A 10,339-nucleotide genomic window follows, 5' to 3' on the forward strand; every position below is an offset into this window, starting at 1 on the left:
ATATTATTGTTGGATCTGACTCTAATAGCTAACATTTCCATGGCCATAATAAGTAGATATGCCGATAGAGAACAACCTTGTTTACTCCTGTTGACAGTTTATACTTTCTGAGAAGTAGCCACTATTTACTATTTTACACCTGGGGTTACTTTACATAACTTTAACTCATTGTATAAGAGATTCTCCAGAATTGAAATATTCCAGGCATTTATATATCAATTTGAGTCGTACTTTATCAAAAGCCTTTTCAAAGTAGGTTATGAATACCAGGCCTGGTTTCCCAGATTTTTCATAGTGTTCTATTATTTACAGGTTTGGTTTGCGTATCAGACTGTGATTTACAGTCCCACCTCCCCTAAGGACAGCGGTGTTGGTGGGCCAGAGAGACAGATTAGGAGGAAATACAAGGTTGAGTGGCTTATTACAGAACATACCTGGCTCTGAAAAAAGGAGGGAAGGAAAGAGAGAGGGAGGGAATGGGCGCAGTAAAGAGTAATGTTTGTGAGATCAAAGAGAGACATAAAATGCATTGAATTGTACTTAGAAGATCAGAGAGGAATGACACTGGGTCTCCTATAGGGTTTGAAAGTAGTATGCAGACAGAGACCACTACAGATAAGTGTACATCAGAATCGTGTCTAAAATCAAAAACAAATGCATCTCTGAAAGAGTCAGTGATTAGAACAATCAATTATTTCATCCTCTGGGCTTTTGAGTTTTTACTCATGAAGCCAGCTGATCTCAAATCCGTTTTGGCTGATGCTGCCCCATAGAGATTTGTACTGTGTAGTAGTCTGGAGGTGTCTGTCTGCTCTGAAGAGATATGCTAGTGGATCAGATGAAGGGTGTGGTCGGCTGAGACATGCTCGTAATGGAACAGCCCTCCGCTCACACTCACATCCAGATGGATGATGTCACTCAGACAGAGACAGTGGCTCTGGGTCTTGAATCTTCCTGAGGTGAATCAGAAAGCACCACTATTCTCTCTCTCCCTCACTCTGTGGTCTCTGAGGATTTATTTGTTTGGATACCAACATTCATCCAAGATTGCCGGAATCTACCACAGTAAAGTGTAGCATCCACTGAATGTGGGCCTCGAACTACTGCTAGGATTAGTATGTTTTGGCATGGCTCAACTGAATGCAAAGCAGGAGGTGAGCCTATTGACTGTTGTATCATAAATGTGTGGTTTGTCACTGTATCTTATGCGTTTAAATTATTTGGAGCATACTTGCATGCATCTGTCTTTAAAATAGAATACATACATACAGTATAGTAATTTGAATTAAAACAGAAATGGCAAAGATTTTTTAATTAACCTGTCAGCATATTAATGGTATCTCATTTCGTTTGTTTCCCGTTTTCGTTGTTTTCGACCTGCTATCATGTAGACGTTAGATGAGGTCACTTCTCAAGTCTCGAAACTCTTGGCACACTACTATCAGACAGCTTAAGGCAACAAGGTATCCAGTTGAATACGTACCTACAACTATAACATAGTTGTCTGATTGTAAACAGGACTTGCATAAAAGCATTAGCCTATTTTCCTCATTCTATTATTTGAATCGATGGTAGGCCTATATACAGTACATAATGTAACAACATGAGTGCCTTAACCAGTAATAGGCTATTCAAACATTGTGTCTGTAGTATGTGTATGTCTCTGTTGCTCTCCTATTCCATTGAGGTAGGTGTGTGTGAGTGTGTGTGTGCGTGCGAGTAAGCGAGAACAGCCAAACTTCCTGACCACAGTTCCTGCGACAGTGTTTATTTTTATAATGGAATGACTAACCAGGCCCAGCACACGATTCCAAGAGATAAGATTCCACATGAATGTACAATCAGAGAGTATTGTTTATTAAGCTTTATTGCAGCTTATTATCCACTGACATATTCAGACACTTCTGTTGTCCCTTTTCTCAAGAAGGAAATAATACATATTGTGGTTGGGTCCAATTGTTGGCGCTCAGTGAAAGTACAACTAAATGCTTTATATTTTCAACTTGAATGGGAGCAAGCTTTGTCTCACGTGAGCCAGACCATAGCCTGCCGTGTGTGTGTGGGGTCTCACCCTTGCTGACCCCAGTCCTGACCAATCTCTTCTCCTCTGGTCTCATCAGCTCTGACTGTGTCGGCGGGCCGGGGGAAGATGGACGTGTGTGGCTTCCTGTTGGAGCAGGGGGCTATGGTGCAGCAGATCAACCGCAGGGGGGTCTCACCTCTCTTCTGTGCTGTCAGACAGGGACACTGGCAGGTGAGGAACACACACACTGTTTGCCTCAAACTACAATTACACTTCAAAATAACCATGACAATTTACCCTGGGGAAGTAGAGTTTACTGTAAATCTGTGCGTGTGTCAGATTGCAGAGCTGCTGCTGCAGCATGGTGCTGACGTGAACATCAGTGACAAACAGGGACGGACACTACTCATGGTGGCGGCGTGCGAGGGCCACCTGAGCACGGCCGACTTTCTGCTGTCAAAGGGTGAGTTACCACGACGCTACGCTAGATAACGTCTGTGTCCGTGGAAGTTGCGGAGGTGATGACAGCTCATAATAATGGCTGGAACGGAGTAAATGGAATTGCATCAAACGCATGGAAACCATGTATTTGATACCGTTCCACGTATTCCGCTCCAGCCATTACCAGGAGTCCATTCTCCCCAATTAAGCTGCCACCAACCTCCTGTGGTCTGTGTCCCAAATGGCAAAAAAGTAGTGCACTATAAAGGAAAAAGGCTGCCATTTGGGATGCAAACATCTGCTTTTTTTCCTAAAGTCAAATGAAATTCAAATTTAGAGCATTCAAATTTCAATAACCACATATCACACTTACTTTTATATCAAATGTTTTGTTGAGTGAAGATTATATGCTGTGGTTTTGAGAAATATGATGTTGAATATTCGGTCTCTCCCAGGTGCGTTGTTGACATCGATGGACAAGGAAGGGTTAACGCCCCTGAGCTGGGCGTGTTTGAAAGGACATAAGAACGTTGTGCAGTTTCTGGTGGAGAAGGGTGCGGTCATAGACCACACGGACAAGAATGGACGGACTCCACTGGACCTGGCCGCCTTCTACGGTGACGCGTCGATCGTAAGTATTAGAGAGAGATGGACAGATAGACAGACAGAGACGGTCATTGAGCTCGATCTAGATCTATCTCACTAGGCCTAGTTAGGCACAACACAGTCCTCTGTGTCTCCTTATGGGACGCACACTGCTGAGAATTAACAAATATCTATGGGAGAGTTAAGAGTGTGTGTTCTGACTAAGGAAGAGAGTGTGTGTTTGACTGTGTTGTTCCTGGTATGTAGGTCCATTACCTGGTGGAGAGAGGAGCAGTGATAGAGCATGTGGACTACAGTGGCATGAGGCCGTTGGACCGGGCGATTGGTTGTCGGAACACATCGGTAGTGGTGACCCTGCTGAAGAAGGGGGCTAAACTGGGTAAAAAACTAAGAACTCTAACTATGATACAAATGGTCCGTGTCTGTCTGTCTACAAATAATGTTCATTCGTTAATGTGTCCACTTTCGTCTATTCCAACCACAGGACGGTCTTTTGGTTGCTTTAAGATGTTAGTAATGAGAGAAACTTGTGCTTCCAGCTGAGTGTCTGTACTACTAAATAAAATGAGGCTAATCCATGGAATCAGGTGACAAACTCCTGGTTTCATTGATGCTCATTGCTAAATTCAAGACAAGGACACTGAACCAATTCCTACCAGCATTCACCTAGTGTGTGTAGTGTCTCTCTCGCTTTCTGTGTCTCTCTTTCCCCCTCTCTCTCTCTCTTTTCTCCCCGTGGTATGCCGGCAGGCTAATTTGAGATTGGTACTTATCACCTAAATGACACTCAATGAGCTATCTTGGCCTGGAGCTTAACTGCCTCATTTTACATCAAATTAAATCAAATCAAATTTATTTATATAGCATCTGCAATGCAGGCCAGCCAGGTGCTCCCCTCCCTGAATTAGCTAATGGACAATATTTTCAACCCACTCTCCTTACTCTGGTAGCAATGTAGCCTGTTCCTAGCACACAAAGCTATCAGTCTCTATGATTGCAATGACTGTTACGACCAGCAAATCACCATTTCCCCATTAGGATTCATATCAATGCAATTATAGGTACAGTATATCCACAGACAAACTCACTTTGTTTTATCAGTGCAGGAATCCTTAATGGTGAAACAGCCACGTTCATTTGTGATAATACAACAACAATTTTATTTTATTTATTTAACCAGGAAGGGCTTTTTCAAGAGTGCCCTGGCCAAGATAGGCAGCACCAAGTCATTACAAAAAGAATTACAGACAGACAACATGAAAAACTACAAGTAATCTAGTAAAAACCATATATAGTATAAAACAGCAAATTAAAAACATTGACAGGTCAGGGAATCAGCCTCAAAATCCTTCATCAGTGATTTAAAAACACCAATCGGGACGAGTTCTTCCATTTTAAAAGTATTTTCTAAGGTGTTCCAAGACGATGGCGCAGAGTACATAAATGCCCCTTTACCAAATTCAGTTCGGACATTTGGAACAGTTAGCAGGATAAAGTCCAGCAAACGAAGAGACGACCCACCACAATTCTGAACAATAGAAATGCACAAATAAAAAGGTAGTAAACCCAAAAAGGCTTTGTAAATAAAAGTATACCAGTGACTGAGCCTATGAAGTGACTAGAGAAGGCGAGCCAACCCTGGTATACAAAGTGTAAACTGGGTTTTTGCAGTTTAAAATAAATCTCAAAGTACCATGGTAAAGAGTGTCAATTGATCTCAAACACTGAGTGGAAGCATTCATATAAAAAATATCCCAATAACAAAGAAGTTATTGTAAAACAAACACTGTTTTCTTCCCTGAGACATCAATTGCACTCGCGATATTCTGCTGTTCTATATACTGCAATGTTTCTCCCCCGCATTCCGCGATGTGCCGCCACTTCGGCAACAAAACAAAAACAACAATGGCGAACAGTGCCGTTGTTTCCCCTTCTGTGAATTACATCTTTAATCTGGGAAAGGTCAAATCATGTTTTATAGCTGTAGCGGTTTCAAATTCTCCTCTGCTTTTCATCTTTTTACATGATTCCTTCCTTCCTTCAATCTCTCATCCTTTTTTTCTTCTTCTTGACTGCCTTCAATGTAACCCTAAGGGTACAGAACGTCGCCTTATGATCGATCAGGTACAATCTTTAGGTAACTTTACCTTGTTACCAATTTCCTAGTGAATAGAGTCCGTGGGTCGGGCAGCAGCAGTGGTGTAACTCTACTTTCTCTATGTCTGTGTGGACCAACAGGGAATGCAGCCTGGGCTATGGCCACATCCAAGCCTGACATCCTCATCATTCTCCTGCAGAAGCTTATGGAGGAGGGCAACCTGCTTTACAAGGTATGGAAAAGAGATCAAGTCAACATTACACTGTTCAAATTATAATTTGGGATTTTGGCAATGAGGCCCTTTATATTTTGGCGATGAGGCTCCCAAGAGGCGCTGCGGTCTCAGTGCTATAGGTGTCACTACAGACCCTGGTTCTGTAAATAAGAATTTGTTAACAGATTAAATAGAGGTTGAATAAAATCAAATTAAAAATCTACATGTACTGTGCAGTTTGTAGGAAGTTGCTAACTAGCGCAATTGCTAACTGCATGCTAGCAGATACCCATAGGTTTCCAGTCATTGCGCTAACGCTAGTTAGCATTGGATCGGGAAACTACCTCCAACTTACTTCATACTTGACACAGGGACATAAAAATGGTATCCACGAGTTCCTCTGACTCTGGAGAAGTAGATAAAGGGCCTCATTGCCAAAATCCTGAAGTATCCCTTTAAGTCTGAACTTTATGGTTCGAAACAAGGACATTATACTGTATAATGTGTATGTACAGTCAAGTGTGTTCTGAGTGAATGGAATATATATCATATTTTATGATGGGCTACATCTAAACAAAGACTGATGCAAGTACTGTAATTATACCTTGATGTCACTGAATTGATCGGCCATCAAAAGGAGTGTTTGTATATATCTCAGCCACTGTATAAAAAGGACATTTCAGCCACTAATTTGCTTGAGAGAAAACAACGTAATGACTGTCATATTTTGAGCAGCTCAATGCGACGCAGCAGAGATAAATGGGTGTGCGCCGTGCCACACTCGCCTTCTGAGCCATGATTGATCCGTGGCATTTAACAGATTGAGTTTTATGGCAGATAAGGACAATCCGCTCGGGTGGAAACTGTGTGTGATTGATGAGAGAGACGGAAGGGAGTGTGTGAGCTGCTGCGGCACGGCTGTTGGGTTGGGGGGGAGTATCTGACGACCGTCCTTCTTTTCCTCTCTCGCGCCCTCTTTCCTTCCCTCCCTCTATCTGTCCCTCCCTAACTCTCCCTCATTTCCCTCTCCCTGCAGAAGGGGAAGATGAAAGAGGCAGCCCAGAGGTACCAGTATGCTCTGAGGAAGTTCCCCAGAGAAGGGTTTGGCGATGACCTGAAGGCCTTCAAAGAACTGAGGGTGTCTCTGTACCTCAACCTCTCCCGCTGTCGCAGGAAAACCAACGTAAGATTCCCTACGATCCTCCTCTCCCTTTCTCCTCTAGTGCTGTATTTACTGGGTCAATGGTTCCCAAAAGTCTCTGTTAAAATATACAATATGTGATCAGGCCATGTATGACACTACAAGTGGACGTTGGAGTCAAAGAAACTGTTGTTGTACTGTGTGTTTATGAACGTATTTGAAAGATACACATACTAGAAGTATGGCTGCCCTTAAGGAGTACTAGACAGCACTTGATGATACAATTTCGAGCCAATTCGTGTTCCAGGCCTATGATCGATGAAACGTGACATAAACTAACACAATGCTCTTAGTATTATTTATTGAATTCAATCTGTTCCTATCTACTACCCGTCCAAAATTATAGCTATTAAGCTGTCCAGTTTAGTGAGTTTGATTGAGCTGTTCAAGACTAAATTATAATCTGTGCAGAAGTCCACAAGCGATAGCATGCTTGTAGTCATTGTCAGCTTGCTCCCAGAAACAATCAGGGAGATGGATGCAGAGAAAGAGAGAGAGCTGTGCCCCTGGATAATGTGCATTTCTATTTCCTTGCATTGGTTAATCATATTGATCCTCCCCTACCCCTTGGAACAGGACTTTGGCTTGGCAGAGGAGTTTGCGACCAAGGCCCTGGAGCTGAAACCCAAATCGTACGAGGCCTATTACGCCCGCGCTCGAGCCAAGAGGAGCAGCAGGTAAAGCTATTCGTCAGAAACTCAGGATAAAGGATAAAGGATAAATCCCCCTCTTTTAGGGGACCATTGTTAGCGTGAATTGTGAGAATATGGTTCAGCTTCTTTTTTTACCTCGCTTCTCAAATATCCCCCCAACTTGCTCTGTCTATCTCCATCCCACCCCAGGCAGTTCACGGCAGCCATGGCTGACCTGCACGAAGCGGCCAGGCTGTGTCCCAACAACCGTGAAATCCGGCGGCTGCTGGCCCGTGTAGAGGAGGAGTGTAAGCAGATGCAGCGCAGCACCACCCAGGGCAAACCGCAGGGGGCCTCGTCCTCGTCAAACCAGGCCCTGGCCAACCACGACTCGGAACACAAACACGAGGAAGGGGAGGAGGAGGAGATGTCGGGGCATAGCATGGCCGTCAGAGGTCTGGATGGACAGAACACTCTGGGGATGAATGACGTGGAAGGGGAGAGAACTTTTCAGTCTCAACACTCAGACGGGAGAGGAGAGAGAGGTGAGCCCTGGACACAGAACATCTACTCCATCAATAGAACTCTGCCTGACACCCTCAGCCTCACGACCCAGCAGAGCACCAGGCCTTGCTCTCCCCCCTCCGGGCCCTCAGGCCCTGGCAGGCTGAGTCACCACCATTACCCTCCCCGGGAGCCCAGAGAGCCCACCAAGCAGGCCCAGATAGTCAAAACCAACCAGCACATGAGCTCCCTGCAGGAAGGAGGCCGCTCCTCCGGCGCCAAGTCCCAGTACGCCCCCTCCAGCCCCCTGCCCAGCCGACACATGTCCAGCATGCTGAAGCCAGGGGGTCTGGGCATAGACATCAGCCCTCTACCGCCCCCTCCTGACGAGCCCGTCTACGGGGAGCAACGCCTGTCTATGGCTGCTGCCTCCCAGAACATGGCTATGGGCCACCACTGCGAAAGGGACAGCGAATCCCTGCACTCTGCCCAGGCCTCCTACTCCTCCCAGGACCGTCTGTCTGCCCACTCGGTGTCCTCCCTGGACGCTCAGACATCAGGGTCTCCCCAGGACCCCCTCAATGCTGCAGGGCCAGGCCAGGAGCGGAGGAAGGAGTGTGGGGGTAACGGGGTCTCCCAGGCACTCTCCAAGGGGGGAGACGGCAACATCAAGGTGTCCAGCTCCACCAGCTCCCTGGCCTCCAGCAGTAGTCTGTCGGAGAGCAGCAAGCTGCAGGGCCCTGACGTGCGCACCAAGACCACCACAGACAAGGCCAAGCAGGGCCAGGGAGGCATGAGCGAGTGGAAACCCAGGCCCTTCATGGGCATCATGGACAAGAAGGCACGCTTTCTTCAGCAGCAGCAGCAAATGCAGCGGGAACAACTGCAGCGAGAACAACTGCAGCGAGAACAACTGCAGTGGAACAACTGCAGTGGCAACAACTGCAGCAGCAACACCACCCAGGCCTACAGCCCGCCACCGGAGCCCTCCGCAGCTGGCAGAGTCACTCCTCTGAGGGATTAGTGTCCCACACCATGTCTGCCATGGGCCTCCAGGCAGCAGGGGTGAACTGTGAGCTCCTTATGCCAAAATAGGGAGCACTTACCACAAGCAGCTCAAAGCTCCATCTCAGGGTGCTATGGGGAGCCTGCAGAATGGAATGCACTCAAAGGAATTTGCAGAGAAGTTGTGCCAAACATCCACCTGTTACAAGGAATCCAAGCCAGCTCTGGCCATGCCGTCGCACACTTTTGTGGACAGTAAGTCCAAGCAGCCAAGCTTAGTCCGAGAGAATCCCGCCATTCACGTAGCTTCAATGAAACCAAAGCGATCATTCATAGAGTCAAATGTGTAGGAATTTTTATCTCCCCTCTCTCAACACACAGACAACGAGATACAAAGCTGGCACGCACATACAGACAACATGCACATTGCACACACCCACAAACACTTTACACACACACCTTTGCAAAAATTCTAAGTGGAGAGATAGTTTTTTATGTGCTGGTAAAAAATGAAGCAATGTAAGTCGAAACTTTGAAAGAAGTACGCAAACTATGTTTGTTCCCCCTGTGAATATCCGCCACATGGAGCGTTTTGATTGAAGCAGTAGCAGAACAGATGTATTTCTTTCCTACTATTGCGTACCGCTGTTTGCTTCTGTTACAGGATGACATGTTCCCCTTATTCAGCAAATCTGGAGACATTGCAGTGACAGCACTTTACGCATTTACATAGGCCTTTAAGTAAAGTGCTTATACAACATATTATATTACAGTATAATGTTATTACTGAATTGTTCAGTGTTAAGTATAAGACAATATTTGTATCCAAAATGGCACCCTATTCGCTATATACCGTAATGCACTACTTTTGGTCGATCCTGGTCAAAGTAGTGCACTATATAGGGAATAGGGTGCCATTCTGGACATATCCAATGGGATTTGAACTGTGTTCATTATGTCAATGGTGCTGATGACAGAATTACAGAGCTATTTAGAAGAGCTGTAAGGATATGTTTGAGATGGGCATTCCTGTGTTCTAAGAAGGATGTTGTAGATCCTCACATTGTGTATAAATAAATATATATTTTTCCTTCTTTTGAGTGAAGATCAATGTCAGTGTAATGACTTATCTGTATGTTGAGGTTTATTTGATGCACAATTTGGTTCCAACTGTGTTCAAGGTTCTGAAAAATGTATTTGTTTATGTTTGTACATTCTATAAATTGCCCGATAACGTTAACTAAATCCTCTCTGTATCTGCTTGTTGTTGCTGTCACGTTAATTTATTTAGTGTCTATGGCTTGATTCATTGTAAAAATATATATTTTATATAGTTATTTTTGCACAGCTACTAAGACATTTTACAAGTTCAATAATAAGCTCTGTCAAAGTAATATTGGTTTAAGTGCATGCCACAACTTCAATTTATAATAAAGAGTTTTAAAAAATAAATATCTATAAACAAAAGGTTTTGGGGAGCATGGTGCCATTGACAATATTTTAATATGTATGTATGTTGAAATGGTTGCCATGTTTCCAGTATTGTGAGCTGTGTTACCCATAATCACATAGTGTAATAGAATATTACTGCCATTCCCAACATAGGGAAATAAAA

General features: G+C 44.6%; 1 protein-coding gene across 6 annotated transcripts in view; it reads left to right on the forward strand.

The window, feature by feature from the left end:
* LOC124043823 (protein TANC1-like) overlaps nucleotides 1-10,319 on the forward strand; it is a 299,125-nt gene extending 288,806 nt beyond the window's left edge. For 5 of the 6 annotated variants that reach the window (XM_046362829.1, XM_046362832.1, XM_046362834.1 and 2 more), the window contains 9 exons: nucleotides 2,121-2,254; nucleotides 2,363-2,486; nucleotides 2,920-3,095; nucleotides 3,317-3,449; nucleotides 5,165-5,194; nucleotides 5,309-5,400; nucleotides 6,419-6,565; nucleotides 7,160-7,260; nucleotides 7,426-10,319. In XM_046362829.1, the coding sequence (XP_046218785.1) occupies nucleotides 2,121-2,254; nucleotides 2,363-2,486; nucleotides 2,920-3,095; nucleotides 3,317-3,449; nucleotides 5,165-5,194; nucleotides 5,309-5,400; nucleotides 6,419-6,565; nucleotides 7,160-7,260; nucleotides 7,426-8,743 (2,255 nt within the window). In that variant the 3' untranslated portion in view covers nucleotides 8,744-10,319. The remainder of the gene's footprint in view (nucleotides 1-2,120; nucleotides 2,255-2,362; nucleotides 2,487-2,919; nucleotides 3,096-3,316; nucleotides 3,450-5,164; nucleotides 5,195-5,308; nucleotides 5,401-6,418; nucleotides 6,566-7,159; nucleotides 7,261-7,425) is intronic. The other variant, XM_046362833.1, reaches the window with a different exon arrangement.
* Nucleotides 10,320-10,339: the final 20 nt, after the last annotated feature.

Source organism: Oncorhynchus gorbuscha, linkage group LG09, assembly GCF_021184085.1.
Source record: "Oncorhynchus gorbuscha isolate QuinsamMale2020 ecotype Even-year linkage group LG09, OgorEven_v1.0, whole genome shotgun sequence".
NCBI lineage: Eukaryota > Metazoa > Chordata > Actinopteri > Salmoniformes > Salmonidae > Oncorhynchus > Oncorhynchus gorbuscha.